Source organism: Episyrphus balteatus, chromosome 2 (genome assembly GCF_945859705.1).
Source record: "Episyrphus balteatus chromosome 2, idEpiBalt1.1, whole genome shotgun sequence".
Lineage (NCBI taxonomy): Eukaryota > Metazoa > Arthropoda > Insecta > Diptera > Syrphidae > Episyrphus > Episyrphus balteatus.
The window spans coordinates 115,307,566-115,329,220 of record NC_079135.1 but is presented as its reverse complement, the minus strand read 5'-3'; the positions used below and the strand labels follow the sequence as shown (position 1 = coordinate 115,329,220).

At 28.3% G+C, this 21,655-nt stretch overlaps 2 protein-coding genes and 2 non-coding genes across 8 annotated transcripts in view; 2 read left to right on the top strand and 2 right to left on the bottom strand.

Moving 5' to 3' along the window:
• LOC129912280 (E3 ubiquitin-protein ligase highwire) overlaps positions 1 to 21,655 on the top strand; it is a 118,221-nt gene that overhangs the window by 42,989 nt on the left and 53,577 nt on the right. The gene's annotated exons all lie outside the window — the stretch shown is intronic.
• LOC129912830 (small nucleolar RNA U3) lies at positions 1,664 to 1,867 on the bottom strand. Its single transcript, XR_008771926.1, has one exon. It is a non-coding gene; the product is annotated as a small nucleolar RNA U3 (small nucleolar RNA).
• LOC129912829 (small nucleolar RNA U3) lies at positions 5,694 to 5,897 on the top strand. The gene has a single exon (XR_008771925.1). It is a non-coding gene; the product is annotated as a small nucleolar RNA U3 (small nucleolar RNA).
• The window catches only part of LOC129912281 (uncharacterized), a 41,690-nt gene continuing 30,004 nt past the window's right edge, over positions 9,970 to 21,655 (bottom strand). The window contains exons 6-8 of one of the 3 annotated variants that reach the window (XM_055990479.1): positions 15,030 to 16,156; positions 10,860 to 10,892; positions 10,390 to 10,506 (exon numbers count right to left, since the gene is read on the bottom strand). In XM_055990479.1, the coding sequence (XP_055846454.1) occupies positions 10,867 to 10,892; positions 15,030 to 16,156 (1,153 nt within the window). In that variant the 3' untranslated portion in view covers positions 10,390 to 10,506; positions 10,860 to 10,866. Of the gene's footprint in view, positions 10,507 to 10,859; positions 10,893 to 15,029; positions 16,157 to 21,655 lie in introns of all 3 variants that reach the window. The other 2 variants (XM_055990478.1, XM_055990477.1) reach the window with 2 other exon arrangements.

The window sequence follows — 21,655 nt, the reverse complement described above, 5'->3', positions numbered from 1 at the left end:
ATTTATCTACTTTTTAGTACTTAAAACTACTTTGAACTACTTTGCTATATTGAAAAAGTAGTTCAAAGCAGCTTTAAGTACTAAAAAGTAGATAAATATTTCCAAAGGAACGCAGCTAATTTATCACTTTTTTTGGATAGATAGGTACACTGGAAATGGCGCAATGCATCTGTGTTTGCAAGCTTATTCGCTTTACAATTTACCTAATTCATTATTCTTTTAAAATTTGCAATAATATCACCCAAGTTCTGCATTTCACTTATTTAATTTGTCTTGCTAAATGTATCTTCTAATTTTTTTCTATTAAATTCTGCTACTTTTTTCATTAAAATTGTCAGTTAAATTGCATCCATTGCAGCAGTAATTTCACTTAAGAAACAATAGAAAAATGGATGATCCTTCAGTTTTGAAAGTTCGGAGCAACTTCGAAGTTTCGAAATCGATCGAAATGTAGAACATTATATTTCATTTCACGTGAAATTGAAAAATTCACTTTTGGTCGAATTGCAGAACATGGGCGTTTAAATCGAAAATTGTGGTGAGTAGAAAAACTAGACGTGATGGGAATAAATCTGTAAACAGTTTTAATTCAGCACAAATGACAAAGTCCTCAATTCCAAAACGAAATAAAGTGTTTTTTTAAGGATGACTCAAAACCTTGCTGTTTGTGTAAAATGTTTGGGATACAAGAACTTTGAAAAAAACACAACTTTGAATGTGAAAGGAGGAGACAGTAGTCCGAAGCTTTCGAGAGCAGTAAAATGCTACTAAACTACTTTACATAGTACCGCAGAACAGCGCTTCACTGTCGATCAAAGAGGAATTAAAAATAGAGACAAATATTTCGTACATTTATCCTCTCAAATATTAGGTATTGAAAAAATTTTCAGCCCCCTCCAAAATTTTTTCTGGTTACGCCACTGATAAGTCCATTTTTAATTTTTTTTTTGTTAAACCCACAAAAAGGATCATTTTATTTATTCTTATTATTCTTATGAAATCAAATCTTAATTATAGACACGTGACGAATGGTAACTTTAATGTGTAAGGGAAATCAAATGTACTTTTTAAAATAAATTAACAACTAAATTTATATTAGGTGTTAAAGATACTTTATTATATAAATCGGGATAAAAAAAAATAAAGTAAATGGTCTCACACCCGTTACAATGTACATACCCAAATGTCCAAAAAATGTTTTATTTTGTATTGGCTTAATAGGAAATAAGTTAAATTATATTTTTATATTTTTGACAATATTTGTCCATATATCAACGCTAAAGTTTGCTTATACTATCCAAAATTTTATTACAATTTTTTTTTTTAAATATCGAAAATTTAACAAACTAATTTAAAGCTTACTTACAACATTAAAATGTAAATTTTGATATAATTTTTTTCAAAATCGTATTTTGTCACTTTTCTGAGGTATCAAAATTTAAGTTTTATAGATCCTTTTTATGTTCGTATAATAATAATTAAATTGTTCATTTTTTCGTCACCTTGAAATACATATAATTTTTTCCACACTGTTGCCAATAAAACAACTAAAACAAAATAAAAGAACAAAAGAATCCAAATAAATCATGAATCTTTCTCTATTTGTCTTTTTGTTTTAAAATCTTAAATAATAATTTGTGAATATTTTTATATAAAGTTTTTAACCACTCAGAAGTCGTTTTGCCCATTATTACCGAGCGATCATCGACGACATGCTAATCAATGCAAACAAGTTGCTGATCAACAGTCAAACCTCACGCTACAAGACAAAACGATATACCTCTTCATCGCAGGTTGGGATTACTTAGAATTTCTTCAAAAGTAAAAGAAGACTTACTACAGAAATGATCCTGTGAAGTATAGTCTTAACTTTACCATCACATTTCGGTAATATAAGTGATCTTTTCAGCACAAACCAACTATGAATTGTATGACATCTCAAATACAAAATTCCATATAAAATGAAATGATCTTGTTTTTGTTGTTAGAAATTTTGATAATGACAATCATAATGTAGAGAAAAAAATTGATCGTATTAGGTAGGGTGAACGGTGAGGAGTGAGGTAGGTAGCAAATGATCGATAGATAGAAAATTAGAATCTCGATTCTTTAGTATTGGTTGACTGAAGAAGAGACAAAGCATGCGGAAAATTGGTTTGAATAGATATGTTAATCTGTAAACCTAGTCTCTTAATAGATTCGTCATCATTTTCATTCAATACTTCGTAAAAGTTGTGTGGTTTATTCATTCAGAATAACTTAAATATGTGCATAGATAAATGTGAGACAAAATTCCTCTTCTATGTTGATGATGTTGTTAGAAATAGAAATTGTTTTAACTTTGAACTAAAATAAAAACAGACGAATAGAATTCAATTTCCTTTTTGTGTGTAGATGAAATTAGCATGAAATGATCAATCTCGCTGATAGCAAATAAAGACTACTGCTGAGTCGAACGTACCTGCTATCGAGTATGCTAGGTAAATATTTAAGATGTAAGCTAGGCTGGACCAAAAAAAACATTTTTTCACTATTTTAATTTGCTCTACCGATATGTTTTAATGCTTTCTAGTTTTTGAGAAAATTGAAAAATACAAAAAATTCTTTTTATCAGATTATAATTTTTATGGCTGTTTTCGTTATTTTTGCCACCATCAAAAAACATATCCGATATTCAATATTATAAGGCGCAGCATCAACAACAACATCATTAAAAAATATGGATAGTTTTCAAAATAAAATTTCGTGGAACCAGTACGATCTCGAGTAGGTCTGAAAAAAAAGAATTTTTTGTATTTTTTAATTTTTTCAAAAACTAGAAAGCATTAAAACATATGGACTTCAGTATTTGATAAGAAATCAATTGTGACACTTTATTTTACCAGCCATTTTTTGTATTGTAATCCACAATCTTGACAAAAATAGTATTTAATGTGTTTTTTAAAACTTATTTTCCCAATTTTTACTTTTAAATCGATTATTTCAAAAACAATTGATTGAAATAACTTTCCTTCAAAATTAGAATAAAGTATACAGTTCTACCTTTTGAAAAAGGTATCATTCATAACTGTAAGTGTTGCCATTGTTTTTTAATATTTTTTTTATTATTTAAAGTCATTTTTTTAGAAAATTGCCATTCCCGCCTAAACGGAGCCAGATAGACAACCTCTCCCAAAGTAAAAAATTATAGTATTTAACTCCTCTACAAAATACCGTTATAAAATCTCGGCGCCCAAGATATAGTACCCTCCCCCATTTTTCCTTCACTTGTTTTGATACGATCTTTTTTAAGAATTATTTTCTTTTATCAATTTAAGAAGAATTGAGCAATATAAAAGCACGGTTTTTATAGTAAATTTGATGAGGAATACGATAAAAATAATTTAACTGTTATAAAAACAGTAAAACATAGTTTTAAGGCTTTTTTCCCAGCATTTATCAGTAATTTCGACTTCTAACGCCTGAGAATCAGTCAAAAATATTTTTTTTTTTTTTTAAGAAAAATTGAAGTATGTAGATCTATTGATACTCAATACTTTTTAATCAAACAGCTTTTTGATTAAAAAATAATTTAAAAAAATTAAAAACTAAAAGAGCTTATTTTTTTTTAAATAAAGGGGTGCGCGCAACCCCTAAACATCATCGACAAATTCTGAAAAAATTAGGGTAGCATTATTTTGTGTCGAGAAAACAAATTATCGGTAGAGCAAATCAAAATAATGAAAAATAATTTTTTTGGTCCACCCTAATGTACGCTTTTGGTTACGTTAACAATACATGAAATTTATCAAAAGACGAAAAAGGAAAAAAAAAAATATTTAGAAGTTTTATTTACTGAAAAAAAGTTTAAGCACATAAAATTTGTTTGGATTTTACAGGTCGTTTTTTTTTCTTTAAAGAACATTTTCATTTTATTTTATAAGAAGTTTGAATTAAATTTCTTAAATAGTAAAGAAAAAGAACTTTTGAAAGTTGTTGAAGTCGTTTTTTTAATGTTCAAATATAATGTTTAAACATTAAACATTCATACATAGGTCCGTTTTAAAAAAAATTAATTAAAAGAAAAATTAAATGTAAAAAAAAATAAAAAAAAAAGTAAAAGTAACAAAAGAGAAAAAAGGTACCTTTTACCTTTTACATTAAGGTTCATAAAATGCCCTTAAAAAAATACAGACTAATTGACTACTTCCTCCTTTTTGGAAGTCATTAAAAAAAAGAAGATTTCTGGCAAAAAAAACATGCAGAAATCCGCTTAGTTTATTACTTAATCCGCTTGTTTAATGTGATCTTTTTTCCCCGTGTAATTCACGAAAAAGTCAGAAATAACAAAAATTGGTTTTGTCACGTACCATTATTAACGGCTCACAATTTATTTTTCAGGTACAACCTTATCTCCCAGTATACGTAGGTACTACGTACCTACTTTTTGAAATTCTAAAAGTCGTTTTTGATAAACATGACTTTTTACATTTTGGTCACATCATGGCAAGTGCCGGTAATTTTGGTCCTTAAAAAAATTTCAATTTTCCCTCTAGGAAATAACCCAAAACTAATGCCAAGTTTGAATAAATACCCTTCGTTGGCTAAAGCTGTAGCTCACGATAGTGTCAGACACACAGGTCTACACTAAGTGCCCAAAAATCGCTTTGTGTTAAAATTTAAGTAAATACAGAAGATGAATATCTAGACTCTGACTTTAAATTGATGCAGAATTTGACGTAATAAGTACTTGTATCCCATTTTAATAAGAAGTTCCTTGCGATCCACAGTGATAACTTTCTCTTTTAACTATGGAACCCTTCGGAATAACAGATATAAATAATTTTTAAACAGATCCGAATGCGTATCAATATTCAAAGAATATTCGAGGTACCTAGGATATTCCCCGTTTTCGAAGTCTGAAAATTCATTAAAAACAAACAATGAAATCGGTTGCTGACAAGTTTTATTTTTATACCTAGCAGCAATTGATCCAATGTTAGGTACTTAAGTTACTAAGATTTTCGAAGGAACTATTTATTAATTGAAAATGGGACTCGTTTAAAGAGACTAAATTAAACGAGTTATAAAATAAGAAGTCACTACCGTTCTATCGCTTCTAAAAAAACATCGGTTAGAGGAATTAGTACTACAGAAATTTTGTTTCCTCAACACCATTAGCTTGTATTGAAAATAACAAAATTTAACAACAAAATCAATTCTTTATTACTGGTAGGTGTCTATTTATGTTATCACCTTTTGAGTAAAGATTTTATAATAGGTAAGTAAATAAAACAACCCCGAGCGCACATAGTGATCGAGATGGTGACTACTTCCACAGTACACATAAAAAGGTAATATATTCCGGAATGACATTGGTCGCCAGATTACCTTATTATGTGCACTGTGGACTACTTCCACCCAATGATCTACATCACATTCAAAAAAATTGTCTACCTACCAAACCAAAAATCTAAATTCTAATTTTATCTATCGATCGTTTGCTACCAACCTGCTACCTCACAGTTCACCCTACCGCTACCCTGCTACGATCACTTTCTTCTCTTCATTATCATTGTCATTATCAGTATTTCTAACAACAAAAACAAGATCATTTCATTTTATATGGAATTTTGTATTTTAAATGATATATAATTCATAGTTGGTTTGAGCTGAAAAGATCACTTATATTACCGAAATGTGATGGTAAAATTAAGACTATACTTCACAGGATCATTTCTGTAGTAAGTCTTCTTTTACTTTTGAAGAAATTCTAAGTAATCCCAACCTGCGATGAAGAGGTATATCGTTTTGTCTTGTAGCGTGAGGTTTGACTGTTGATCAGCAACTTGTTTGCATTGATTAGCATGTCGTCGATGATCGCTCGGTAATAATGGGCAAAACGACTTCTGAGTGGTTAAAACTTTTTATAAAAATATTCACAAATTTATTTATAGATAGCATTAAGAAATAAGAATTGTAGGAAACTCGTTCTAATAGATGAAGAAATTAATAAGTACATGATTTGGTTTTAAATCATTTTTGCTATTTTTAATTTTATAATAAAACCATAACATGCCTAATGCGTAAAAATAATATTAAGTTAGTTATGGAAAAAATTTCGTTAGGGAAACGCTTTGTTTTTTTTTTTTTTTGTGTAAAGTTGATGATATTGTGTTATTATTGATGCATGCAAAATGCAATGCTTTTTTAATTTTCAATAATTTAAGTGAAAGTGTAAATTAAGTTTGAGTAAGAATATTATGTTTTTACCTCTTCAGTTTTAATAATAGAGCTTACAGGTGAAATAGCAATGTGGGGCCAAATAGTCAAAATTGTAAGAATTTCGAAGATAATAGGAAACTAAATATTAAATAATGCCCAAACATTGTTGATTGAATTTTTTAAATGCAGACAAATTTTATATCTGCAATAAATTTTTTTTTATGTAGAAAATGTTTGCAATTTGTTGGTGTTCGAAATATTTTTTGAATAAATTATCATAAACTTAGTGAAAAACTTTTCTCAAATCAAATTGGGAATAGATATGGTTTTTGTCGCGAGTTATTTGTTACGGCAATTAGGATTTTGTTTTGTTTTTTTGTTTGTGTTTGATTTTGTTGTTTTTTCGTTTGTTTCGCTAAGTTCATATCAACATAGCGAAATAAACAAAATCAAAGTTGTCGTAAGTAATAAGCAACAAATAAGGTATAGAAAAAACCTTTTCCAATTTTATTCGAGAAACATTATTTTGAACATTATTTTGAAGAAAACTAATTGCTTACAAGTGCACATTTTTTTTATTAAGCTGTAATTGAAATGCAATTTGTAAATTTAAAGTAAATGGAGAAACGGTTGTCCTCAGAAAAAAAGTTTTGTGACAAACTAAAACTGTAATAAATTCTTGATTGGCTGTAAAAAAAACTTTCGAAGACCGAGGTATTGCTCTTTTTTGAGCTATTGCTACTACAGTCAACTTGATAAGCCCCCGTTGTCAGTTGTCAAATAAACTGAATGTTATTTTTCCTATTGGTAACTCAATTTTTAATTCAATCCTAAGATGTTTATATTTAATACCGTATACCTACAAGAACAAACGATTGCTTTTTTATAAAGGGTAAAAAATATACACAAGTCTAGACAAAAATTTTATCTGTAAACCAAATAGTCCATTTAAATGTTACATTAACCTTGCATTTTGGGAAGGACAAGATTTTTTTGTTTTGGTGTGTAGGATAGGTTAATGTGAGTATACAATCTAGTTTTCAGGGTTGAAAGCCCCCCCATTTGGCCGCCATCTTGGAAAAAGTGGTTTAAACTGTTTTTTACCAATATCTTGCGACCCGTTAGGCCCACAAAAAAATTGTTAACATCGTTCTTGTAGATAATTTAGTTTTCTACAATTTTAATTAAGGTACTTTTTTCTGTAAAATTGAAAATAAGAAAGTTATACTTGAAAATAGATGTACATTTTCAAGAAAAAATACTTTGAAGGGCCACAACTTTTTTTCTCAACTTTTATTGAAAAAATACTCATGACAGTTTTAAAGATCATTTAATTTTTAACAATTTTCTTTTCGACCCAGCTTACATATTCCTTTGAAATCAGTCATATTGAAGTAAAAAATTAAAATATATGTTATAAAAGTACGAAAATAAATGGTTACTATTTTTTTGTAAAACCATTGCAGCACCTTTATATAAACGAAATCTGCAAAATGAGCACATCAAATTGTTGGAAATTAAATGATCTTTAAAAATTGTGATAAGTATTTTTTCAGTAAAAATGGAAGAAAAAAAGTTGTGGCCCTTCAAAGTATTTTTTCTTGTATAGTACATCTATTTTCAAGTATAACTTTTTTATTTTCAATTTTACAGAAAAAAGTACCTTAATTAAAATTGTAGAAAAATAAACGATGTTAACAATTTTTATGTGGGACTAACGGTTCGCAAGATATTGGTAAAAAACAGTTTAAACCACTTTTTTTAAGATGGCGGCCAAATGGGAGGGCTTTCAACCCCGAAAACTAGAGTGTATCTGTATACTCACATTAACCTCCCCTACACACCAAAACAAAAAATCTTGTCCTATCCAAAATGCTAGGTTTGGTCAAAATTTTGTAACATTTCAATGGACTAAAAGCAAACGAAAACTTTTGTTTATCCTTAGCATTCGTTTGTTTTTGTTTGCCATGAAAAATTTTACTGAGCTACTGAGGCTATGTATATATTTTTTTTTCAAATCTGCCAAGGTTCGCCCAATATAGCCCAAGATTTTTTTTGCTTGTTTTAAATTAATAGTTCTAAAATTATAACAGATTTATTTTTTTTTATTCATTCATATTTTTTTTTTTTATTCATTGTAAAAATGGTTGGTTTTGCACTGTGGTTCGTTTGCACAACGTTAGCCCAGCATAGCTATTTTTTACTAGGTATCGCTATCCTACGCTTAGTTTAAAAATTATAAAAGTATGTATTTATTTACCTCACAAAAAAAAAGTACGCATACGCCACAGTGACCATTTTAAATTTATAATTTACAACAAGTAACCCCGGCGTAGGCATTGCGCCTGAAATGTTATTTATTTGATTTTTATTCGATTAAGGGCCAATTTATCAATAGTCAGTTAAACAGTCAGTTAGTACTTATTCCTAAGGATAGAGAAAAAATCAATTTTTCAACAGGCAGATATAGCTTATTCCTAAGAATAAAACTATCTGCTTCTTTCAGAGACGAATAAAAATTATTCTAAGGAATAATCTCAAAAAAAATATTGTGTCACTTGTCAAAGCTGTTTTGAAAGAATTTTGAAAAAATACAGTGGAACACAAGAAAACAAAAACAATCATGAATAAAAATGACGTTTAATTTTAAATATTTTTTAATTTGACAATTTTTTTTTGTTTTTTTGTAGAATAAATTATTCTTGATTGAAAACTTCAATGTTTTTATCTGATTGTTTATGAGCCTAATAACTTTATTCGTCGAACAGTTAACTGACTGTTTATTAGAAGATTGAAAAATTGGCTCTAAATGTAAGAAGCTTAAGCTGTTTGGTTTTTCATTTCACCTTAAAAACCACAAAATACAAATATTTTTCAAGTGTAAAAATCATTGGTTTGTTCGGTTTGCCGAGGTTAATGCACATTTTTTAACGTCATATTAAATATTGAATTTAAAAAATTTTAAGAAATTTTTATGAGAAATTTAGGTAGGTACTTATTTTCAATAAAAAAAAACTTGTGAACAATTTTCGAGTTTCGAAAATTTCAATTCAGATTTTTTTTTTTGGTTGAAACCTCTTGCCTAATTATGCTGTTATTATTTAAAAAAAAAAAATAAAGAAAGTATAAAACGCGTTTTCGAAATCGGTTTTTCTCCTAAATGCCAATAATGAGGGACTGGAAAGGGTTTTATTTAAATTGCTTAGCGTTTGAATTCCCAATTCCTCTATTTATATTTTCGATTTTTTGAGAAACTGATAAAAAAAGATTTAATCGACTTTGGAAAAAAGCTATGTAGTTTTGTTCCGAAAACTTAACAATATAATTGTAGAATAAGCCCAAATTTAAGGTTTTTATACACATTTATTTATCTAATAATTATTCTTATTTTTATATATATAATTTATAACATATGACTTTGTTTTATTATTATTTTTTGTTTATAAATATTCGTATGGGAGTATATACAGACAATAATCAAGCTTTTTACAAGACAAATGCTTTCTTTCTTCCTTAACATTAAAAATCAACAATTTTTTTAAAGTATACATATATAGGCTAAAAAATTAATGCAACCATCTTAATAACATAAAAAATTGTTTTTATACATAAATAAATGAAATCATTAAAGACAGACAAAATGCATTTTAATTTATTACTAAAACAAAAAAAACATAAAAATTCAGTATACACATTAATTTATCTTAAAATTAAAATACGAAACAATTAATAAATTTATATTTATGTATATTGTATATTTATTATATTTAATTTTATTTATATATTAATAATCACAAGCCTGTTAAAATTTGTTTTAAACACTTTTTTAAATGAGGACAATAATAATTTGATTTGACAGAGATACAAAAAATTAAAACAAATTTTATGCATCTGCATATTCAATATCGTCAATATTAACAGTAACATCACTTCCACCTGAATGATCTGATCCAGAATCAGATGCTGAAGCATTTATGTGATGACCACCATGTCTTTGGTCGGATGATATTGGTACTGGTGGGGGCTTAGCAGCAGCACCCCGTCGAGATTGATTTACTTCTGTGTAAATAGGAAGACGTCCGCTAAATTGTGGACTATTTTCGAGGTTTTGTGCCATTTTTTGAACATTTGTTAGAGGTTTCGAGAGGGTACCTCTGTTGGAAGACTGACCAAGAACATCTGGCAGGTTTTGAGATGTGGACGGTAATTGTGATGGACGTTGTAATGTGGCAGATGTGCCTGATGGCAATTTGTTTGCCATTGGCGATAGACTAAAGTTGGTTGTTGCATAGGCTGGAGGATCTGAAAGTAGTTTAAAAAGAAGTTTAAGCTTTGTTATTAATCCAATTTTATTGAACTTTGCCGAAGATAAAAATTTGATTGATTTGAAGCTTATACATAAATAGATGATGGAAAGGTTGTCTAAATCAAGCAGAGAAAAAAAAAATATAAGTCGAGCTGAATTTTGAGTTAGGTATCCATGAGAAAGCATAAGTTTAAAATAAATACAAATTCACTGGCACCAACGCTTTGAAAGATTATTTTTAATGCATTTGGTTTATTTGGTGATAAGAATGATGATTGAAGGTTACAAGTTGACATAACCGCAAGTTGTTTCAAAAATTCAAACAACAGAAATAACAATGGGTACCTACTTGCGTTTCAAATATCATTTCGGCGACAATGACCTAAAGCAGATAAGAAATGTTTATTATTAAAAATTTTGAACGTTTGTTTGTATCTAAACTTAATGGTGATAATGATAACACTGCCCAACACACAAACATTTTCCAGACCGTTGTTTATCATTTCTTACTAAATTTAGGATGCTGATTGCAAAAATAACATTCGTTTTTTTCTAGCAGCTCTAGTTTTTAAATTATTCATAAATTCATAAATTCATAAATTTTTTTTTATTTAAAAAAATTTTTTTTTTTAATTTTTATTTTACTTACTAAACCAAAATACATTACATTCGAAACAAATTTTTCCAACAAAACTTTAAAAAACGCTTGTAATAATAAAATCTAAAAAAAATAGTATGAAATCACCCCCAAAATGTGAAAAATGAAAAACTAAAGCTCCTAGAAAGCAACCAGTGTGATTTTTAGGCTTAGTGAACTCAAATGCATTAGGTTCGAAAAAAAATTTTCTGGAAAATGTTAACAAACAGTTAAAATAAGCATAACTTTAAAATTAGTACGAAATTACCCCCAAAATGTGTAAAACTTAAATATTTCAAAAAAATAGAGCTCCTAGAAATAATTGAATGTGATTTTTAAGTTTACTGCTCAAAATAAGGAAAACTGAAAAATAAGTATGAAAATTCCCCAAATATGAAAAATTAAATATTTCAAAAACTAGAGCTGCTAGAAAAAAACCAATATGATTTGTGAGCTAACTGAACCCAAATCTATAAAATTTGATATTAATCTTTCTGGAAAATTTTAAAAAGTTGAAAATTGTTGGCCAGTGTAATTCATGTAATAAAAATAACAAAATACAATTTTATTTCAGTTCTATTAACCCTTTCGAACCCAAGCTATGAAAATCGATATTAAAAAATGTTTTTTCGGTATTATCGGGTCAAAAACATTACAACTAAGAAATATGAATAGCAAAAATTTATTTTCCAAAATAATAAATAGCCAAACTAATGTGTTTTTCTCATGTTGCATGTAAGTAACATGCACTGCCTATGACCACAAAAAAAAGTCGGAGAACTGAGAAAATAACTTTTTATGAAACTATAATGTAGGTATGCTACTTCTTCTAAGCAAAAAAACAAAACACTTTCTGGATTAACATTTTTTATATCTTTTTTTCAAAATTATGACCATACATATATAAAAAAAAATTTTTTTTGCAAAAAAAAAAAATTTGAATTTCAGTCCCTTTCTCGATAAAAAAAAAATTAAAGGTATGATATTTGACTAACTTTTTGTAATAATCCGGTAACTAGGCATTATTATCTTTCAATTAAGCCATCGTTACCTAAAAAATTGTTTAATTTAATATTTAGTTGAATTTCTCAGCGATTTCTTGCATAAAAGTGGATCATTGCTAAGTTCAACATAAATATTTTTTAGAAATGTAGAATAAATAAGGTCGAACACAAGAATTATGTTCGAGGGTTGCGGGTCAAAGTATATGGATTAAAATTTTTTTTGTTTCGAAATGAAATAGAAACCATAACGTTATACTTAAATATAAAACGTGTAAAATATTTTTCATCATATAACATTTGAGGTGCCTCAATGATTCTTCTTAGACCATTGACTTAACTTAAATTTTTATGAATTTTGTCCACTTTCTTCTCTTCAACTATATATACCTATAAATTTTTTGTAACACTAGCAAAAGTAGGTATCCCCTTATATTGAAAAAAATTTGTGTAAAAATTGATAATATATACAGTGCTGCTAAAAACATTCCGGATTTTTTTGTGATTTTCATCAATTGAAATGTTACAACACAAAACTGGTACAAAATATTGTTTTAATATTTTTTCTAGGTCGTTAATATATCAGTTAAGCAATTTCAACAGAAAAAAAAATGATCTTTAATACATACAAAAAATTTAAAAATTGAAAAATGAAGTAGAGTCAGAATTTCAGCTGTGAAAAACTAACCGGATTTTTCAAGGATTTCGATTCCCGTTGTTGAGGTAATGGTTTTAAGCGTCACTTCTATACAATTTTTGTTTGCAGTGACAAACAAAGTTGTTAGCTTTGTGAATTGTATAAATTATTTAATGGAATAACGGAAAAAAACGCATTATAGTCATCAAATTCGTTATTGAGTTGTAGAACATTTTCAAGCCGAAATAAAACAAAATATTATCCCTTTGGGATGTTAAAAATTGCAACGTCAAGTGAGTTTGATATCGTCAAAAAGTAAAAGAGGCGAAAAATTAGTTGAAGTAGATCAATTGGGTGGATGCCATCACAAAATATCCCTAAAAACTGATAGGCGAATAAAGAGTTTTTTTGATAAAAAATCCTTTTGCGGCTTCTAAAACGATTTGTGAGGAGCTTAATCTGCTTTCAACATCAAGTACCTACAGTTAGAAAGGATTTGAGAGATTTGGTTTTTATGTCTTTCGGCTCGGAAAAAGACCATTTCTTTATACTAAGCATTGTCTAAAAAGGTAGGCAATGAAAGGATCTTAAGGAACACTTTAAATTTGAAAATAAAATCACTTCATCATGGTTGTATTTCCAAAAAAACATCTGAGTTTCTCGATAACAAAACGCAAAAATATGCTTTTCAGTGATAAAAGCAATTTTAGCTTGTTTTATTCCGATTGTGAAATGGTTCAAATATGGACATGTTTGAAACCAACAAAATATGCTCCCTATCGTGAAGCACAGCAGAGGATCAGTGATGATTTGGGTTTTTTCAGCTGCAGGCTCTAGCCCGTTTCACAATATCAACGGAATTATGGATCATTTCCAAAATAGAGAGATGTTGGAGTCGATAATGGCTCCATTAAAGAAGAAATAAATGCCTTTACGTCGCCTCTTTCTGCAAGTTATGATGTCAAAAATTCTTAAAAGCCCATTAAACAGAAGTTTGGGGCAGACAATACTGAGATAAATGCATTTTACTGACAAGGGAAAAGGTTGAGAATTGTAAGTGGGCTCAATTTCAAAAATGATTTTAAGCAACTTGTAGTATGAAAATTATAATTTTTAGTTTGCACAATAATTATATATTGTTCAAGCTTCCCAAATGCGTATCTAAATTTTTTTTTTTAATTTTAGAGTAAGTAATAAATGCATTTTTCTATTTTGGAATACGGCGGAGTAATATTCTTGAGCTCATCTTCATTGACTAATTTGAGCCACTTGGAATTGGAAATGCGCTGTTTTTAGTTTACATATAAATGAGGCATTGTTTCAGGATGTCAAATATGCCTTTAACTCAATTTTGGATTTTTGGCTCATGCGCCCTTTTTGCTTAGTACGGCAGAATACTCCTTGCTTAGAATAGCCATAAAAATTATCCGACTTGAATCCGATTAAAAATTTGTGGGCCATCTTAAAGTGACGGGTAGAAAAAAAAAAGCCCATTTCAGCAACTAACGTACTTGTAGCTTTGAAAAATGACTGGGAGCATATTCCTAGTTCTATTTTATTTTATTTGGCCTAGTCCAAGTCTCGTTGGTGCCAAGCAGTCTTCAAAAAGAAAGGTTACTGAGCAAAATATTAACTTTGAAAATTAACTTTAAAAAATCCGGTTAGTTTTTCACAGCTGAAATTCTGACTTTACTTCATTTTAAAATTTCTAAAATTTTTGTATGTATTAAAGATCATTTTTTTCTGTTGAAATTGCTTAACTTATATATTAACGACCTAGAAAAAATATTAAAACAATATTTTGTACCAGTTTTGTATTATAACATTTCAATTGATGGAATGTTTTTAGCAGCACATAACTTCAAAAGTATTGAAAAAAAAATTGTAAAGTATTAGTGTGTTTTTTTTTTTAACTATGAAAAAACGACCTATACTAAATATACTCAAGAATTTCAAAAATACTGTACTTTTTTCCATTTTTTTCCTGTACTCGAAGATCGAGACTTTCCCTTTTCTTCTTTTTATTTGTTTTGCTATTTTCAAAACTCCTGCTAAACTTTCTTTCAAAAAAATATTATTAGGTAAATAAATGTTAAAAACGACAATTTTCCACGATAAAAAACTTTTTCTAAATTAATTTCTAAACAATCTTGCTGCACACAATATACTTAACAATTTGAGCTGAACATCACAAAATGAACGCATTACATTTAAATTCAAACTTTTAGATATACAAATACATACCTGTTATTGGTTCCGAATATAGATCACCCATGTCAGTATGCCTATCTCTTGGCGATGCATATTCACATCGCAACAATGGCTGCTGAACACTTCCTGGTTCAGCATAAATATGTTCCGGTGGTAGATTTGTCTGATGTTCAACTTCATTCCTACCATAACTATCTTCAATTGGAGCTGTTGGTTCAGCATAAATAGGATCACTGATTGGTGGCGCTGTTGCTGATGGCATAGAATCCAAATGTTTCAACAAAATCTCATTGAAAGCCCCAAAATCTCTCCCCGTATTCTCACAACTACCCAAGAGATTTACAATTCCACTAACAATATCAACGCATTTTTCCTCACTCAAATCCTGACGCAAAAGACTCTTTGTCGACTCACTCACTTGCTTATGAATATGCGGATATTTTGTTTTGATTATTTCCACAGTTTGTTCGATAACCAGACGGTCATTCACAGAGAACTCATGAACGTGCTTCGACGTCATACCACTCTTTCTCCTATTATTCGCACAATGCCTAGCCGTAAACATGGCTATAATAGCCAACAATATCAGTGTAATAGCGCCAGCTGCTATAAAAACCATCTTTGGAATTTCTGCATCCTGCATTTCCAGCTCCTCTTGCGTAAAAAACTGACCGTTTATCCTGTGTAAGTTTCTATTTTTAACACAATCCAACGTTGTCTTTTGCTCATCGCAAACTTCATTGATGTACTTGAGGACATTGAACATTGTTGTATTGAAGCAGAATTGCAATTTCTCGTCTACTTGGCAATAACTCTCGGAACGTAGATCTCGAGCTGATAACTCTTCGAGCCATGATGTATTGCACATGCATGTTCGTTTGATTGATACTTCATGAATTTGACATAAAGGGTGTGGCATATTGAGACTTCCTCGCAGTGGTTTGGTCAGTGAATTACCATTGAATTGGCATGTTACATTTTTGGAACTTGCCTTTTCCAATGTCATTCCTCCAAAAATACCAAACATATTGTCTTGGATTGTTATGTTTGACCATTCACGTACGTGCAACCATTTGCTACCGACAAAGGTTATGTTGTTTTTGTAAATTGTTGCACTTATGGCAGTGGCATGGATGGCATTTGGTTGGATGTTGTCAACTCTAAAATAGAACAAACAGAAGAAATAATTAGATTTCAAGAATGGAAAGCGAAATTGAAGGAAATGATTTAAGTATATGAAATCATGCCTGAATACTAAAGTAATGAAGGGCAAATTGTTGGTACAAGGTTGTTCTTAATGATATCTGATGAATTAAATAAGTTCATCGAACTCTACCGTTGTAGTTACAAACTTAAAAAATCAGGGATCGGAATCCTTGATCTAGATCGTAATCGAAATATCGAATTATAGTTTTTAGTTTTATAGGATCGCGGTATTGAAATGAGAAATTTGACTGCAAATGGTGTTTCAGAAAATAGGTAAAAGATTAGAAATACAGTGACAAAAGTGAACCTTGTGGTACGCCAGCAATTATTTTATGAACAGCAAAAAATTTCTAATTTAATAAAACAATTATCTTATTCAAAACAGTGGATATTTTTTCTAAACCCGTACTAAAGTAAAAATTATGTTCTGGGCTAGGGATTCTGTGATAACACTGGTGTGCTGATTTCGAATCGGAGTCAAAATTTGAAAATTTCACTGGCACGCCTTTTTTTATCGCCTTATCTAAATATATTTATTTATTTTTATTTTTTTTTTTTTCAAAATAAATTTTGTTCTCGTATGAGTATGATATTGGAAATAGAAATTTGTTTGTAACATAACTAATAATTTTCTTAAGCAAATTTCTGTTGCGATTGTGATTTGGATTTAAAAAAAAAGCAATATTACGGAAAAATATATATTTTGGATATTAAGTTTTTGAGACTTCATAGCAAAATAGTGAGTATAGCCCTTGTATATAGAAACTATAGTACTATCATGAATTCGATCGACTGAAGCGCCGTCTGGTTCAAGGGAGCGGACCTAATCCTGGAATGATTTAGGTAGGAGTGGGGGACTAAGAATAATCAGATAATGAAGGAGTCACCAAAATATTGGAATATTATTTAAATATTGGAATTTTATTTAAATTTAGGGGGAATGTCACTATTTAGCTTTGTAGATAGAGGGAGATAGAAAGATGCATAAGTAGAAATGGAAATTGTTTATTAAAAATTGAAAAAAAAAAACTTAAAACGTACAACCACGGTTGCCCATAAGTAATTATTATTTTTATGTAGTTAAACAGATTAGATTCTAAGAACTTATTTTGTTTTCAAATAAATTTAAAAAATTGTAAATAAATACATAGTAGATATTTGTTTTTTAACCAAGACAAATATATAAAGTCTTATGATAAATGGTAATAGCAAAAATATTTAAGTTTCGTAAAAGAGTTATAAAATTCCCCCATCAGATTAATGTGTCCACAAACATTTAATATTTTTGAATTTCATTTAGATTCAGTTTTTTGACAGCGAAATTAACAAAACGTAAATTCTGTAGAATATTTGTTTGAATCTTCTCTCTTTAATAAGTGAGAAGCATTTTTAACTTCTTAGAAAATAATGAAACATTAAATTTCAAACATGGTCTCGAAACATTTTATCAATACTTGCAGTGAATGTGGCATAAGATGATTGTATTTAAGTGTATGTATTTCGCGTTTATAAAAATCTGCTTAAATATTTTAGTTAAATTTGACTAATGTGGCAATCACGTTTGAAATAAAATTTAAAATTGTATTCTTCTTTGAAAATGTTTTTTTTTTTTTTTGTATTCTTCTTTTTTAAATATTTTTTCCTTGTTTCCTAGGTGATTGATGTCGAATAGAATATTTTGTTTTGAAAACTTGAATACATTTTTGTTTTGGAATTTTTGTTTGATATTTTCTTACGCAATGTTGCAACATTTAACTTAACTGTAATTTATTTTATTAATGAAATAATAAAGCGAGTAATGCTATATTATTATATTATGTATTTTAATACTTAAAAACAAAAGCTTTTGCTTTCTTAATACAGGGCGCTCTACAACTGTTTATTTTAGAAAAGTGGATTTTTTAATTAAAAATATGTAGGTATGCACTTGTAGGTACATTGTACATATACAATGTAGTTTTGAAGTTTTTTTTATTTTAAGATTTTTGTTAAATTTTTGAGCTTTTTTATTAATTACCTAATACAAAAGGTTAAAAACTTGACAAAAATCATAAAACTTAAGAAACATTTAACATTTTGTTATGCCAAAAACTAATGACCTTCCTTTGAATTTCATCTGACTCGTTGACGCTCCCTTTTATGATTTAGTTTTTAACTTACTTTATAACTCAAAATGATGCAGTTTAAAACTTATTTTTATATTATCAATTTTAATTATAAGGTAAAAACTATACCTAATAAATAATAAGCGATACAAGATAAGTTAAATTTTGCAACATTGCCTTAGAATATATCAAATAAAAGTCCCAAAACAAAAATCTATTCAAATTCGCAAAAATAAATTGTTTGATTTAAATATACTCAAATTACTATCACCTAGGCAACAACAAATAAACAAAGCGTTGTAAACAAAAAATATTTTGTTTACATTTCTCCTTCCCTATTTCCAGGCAGTCGAAATTCAAACATATGATTTCGGTTTTTTCTCTTTATCTTTTTAAAAAGATGAAAGTACCTTTCTCCCTCTTACACACGTATTTTATTCCTTCATTCTACTTTCCAAAACTGGAATAAAGCTACCGCAGCGCACCCTAGTTCAAGGAAGCGGACCTAATAAATTCACATTCATGATAGTACTATAGTTTATATATACAATGGTATAGCTCAAAAACTAAAGGTAAAAGAAAAAATTTGTAAACAGTTTTGAATTAAGAACATTAAAGACAATAAATTATAATCACATAAAAAAGTTCTTGCTCCCGACTATTTTGTTTTGTTTTTGCCGATTTAACTGTTATAATAGTGGAGTAAGATTTTTATGAACAAAAACAAATTTTTTTCAAAAATTTTTCTTAAATTTCATGAATTAATTGATGCCAAAAGATTGTCTAGGAAATTCAAGGAAAAAAAATATATGGGAGTGAGGGACAATTTTCCATAGTTCAAGCGATAGATGCAATTTTCTTATTAATTGACTTCAAACACAAAAAAAAATATTTGAACACAACGGCAACACCTACAATATTCAAATTTACATTTTTTAAAAGCTAGAAGCTTAGTCATATATGTAAAATTAAAATTAAGATAATTGAATGAACGGCTTTTGAAAGAATGGCAATTGAAATCAGATTTTTGCAAAAAAAAAAATTATTGAAAAAATTTTAACATGTCATTTTTTAAACTTGGTCGTAATATAAAATGCATTTATTTTTAAATTTTTTTTGGCCGCATTTATTATGATTTCAAATTATAAAAGGAAATGTCAATATGTATTACGGTTTATGAAAAAAATTAAAAAGTATTTCATTTTCGAAGAACTTTTTTTAATAAAAGTTTTGAAAAAAAATGTAACTTATTTTTTTTTTAAAGTTCAACATAAAATTATTTTTTATTCATTTAATAACCCTTACTGTTGAAAGTTAAATAGCAAAAATTTAAAGTTCCTATTTATCACAGTCTTTGAGAAAATTAATTATTTCAATGCAAAAATTCAGTTTTAATAAAAAAAAACCATTGAAATTGAAGTAATTTTTCATGTTTTTTTTTCAAAAGTGTGATATATTTTACCTTTTTTGCTTCGAAATTCAACTGATAATATTTATGGCCAAAATTTTTTTTAAATAAATTCATATTTTATAAGAAAAAGTTTGGAAAAAAGACATTTTACATTTTTCTAATAACATTTTTTTTTTAATTCTGAGTTTGAGGACCATTTTTTCAAAAAGTCTTGATTAAATTTAGTGGATTTAAATTTAAGAGATAAGAATGAGCTTCTGGCTTTTTAAAAATGTATTTTAAAATATTGTAGGTGTTGCCGTTGTTTTCAAAATATTTTTTTTGTATTTGAGGTCAGAATGTTAGAAAATTTCATTTATCGCTTAAACGATGGAAGATTGTCCCTTACTGCCTTTTATATATTTTCCTTAAATTACCTAGAGAATCTTTTGCTATCATTTGTTTTATGAAATTTAAGCAAAATAAATGGTTTTGTTAAAAAAAAATTTATTTTAATTTTAAAAAACAATACGGCAACACCGGCAATTTTTAATCTATAAACTTTAAAGTATTTTTAATTACCTACGTTTGAAAAAAAAAAAAATCGTCAAAATCAGAGCTGTTCGGCCGGGTTCCCTAATAATTTGCTTTAGTTACTCTACTATAAAATGATAATATTTGACGGTATAATAAAATAGCCATAAGTGTCGTTATGAGAATCGTTCGTCTTGATTTTGGTTTCTTTGGATTTTTATTTAAAATTACTTTGAATTCATGTATAATATATGTTTAAAACATGCCAAAATGTGTTGTTTCTAAGTTTTGGAACCTAAGGTGTATGTTGGACCTTGAAAATAGCGACCTTCAAGTCGCAAGATTATTTATAAACTTTGATGTAAATCTGGAGAGTCTTAACTTTATTAAACTTAAGGATATTATCGTTCATTCCGGGGTTGAATCCTTATTTGAACGAGTCGAATATCATTTTGCATCAAATTGTAATTATTATGGAATTTTTCGTATACGACATTATTATTATAGTGGTTTACTTCTGTCATTTTAAATAAAAAATATGAACGAATTAAACCTCTACTTTATTTTATTAGCACACGGTTTGGAAGTGCTCAATTCAGAAACCAAATTGCAAGTGCTTAAAAAAAATTAAATTTTCTAATTTTTTTTTATTGATTTTAGAATTTTAGCCAACATTAATCTTAAACATTTTTGAGTCAACTTATTTTGAACCATTTTAAAATAAAGCTTGGCTTTCTTGTAAAATCAAAAACACTGAAAACTGAGATGTGCAACCGTTGTCTCAGAAGTACACCAAATTAGTACTATACTTTTACTTCAGAGTCAGGTCTATTAAATGAACTACTTACATATATCATAAGCCGAAAAGTGGCACTGATGGAACGAATTCCGTTCATGGGACTGGGAAAGGTATTTTCGGGCCTACAAACAAACTTTCCTATTGATAGGATAATCCCCAAATTAATCGGAAAAGAAAACCTGCTAAAACTGTTAATATTTGGTAGTTATATCTTTTTTAACAAACGTATTGTTAAGCTGCGGTCAACAAACGAAAAGTTTTTGAAAATGAAAATTAAAAAATTTATTGATTTTTTTTTTTTAAATTAATTAATCTTTTTTTAAGTTTTTAAATCAATTTAAATAGGTTTCGTATTGCCTAAATTTAAATAGGTTTTTAAAATGAAAACATTCAAGAAACTAGGAAGATTTTTCCACTTATTTTAAGAGAGAAAACTATGCAAAAATCCTTTTAATTTAATACAATTCTATTTGTTTTAAGTATGTCTATTTTCTCTGTATACGGGTCCTTATTTACAAAATTCTGTATTAGGTACATTATTCTGTTTTTCTATTCATTATAAGAGGGGAAACCTTAATGTACACAACCGTGACTTGAACCATCGTTGTTTGACCTACCATTCGTG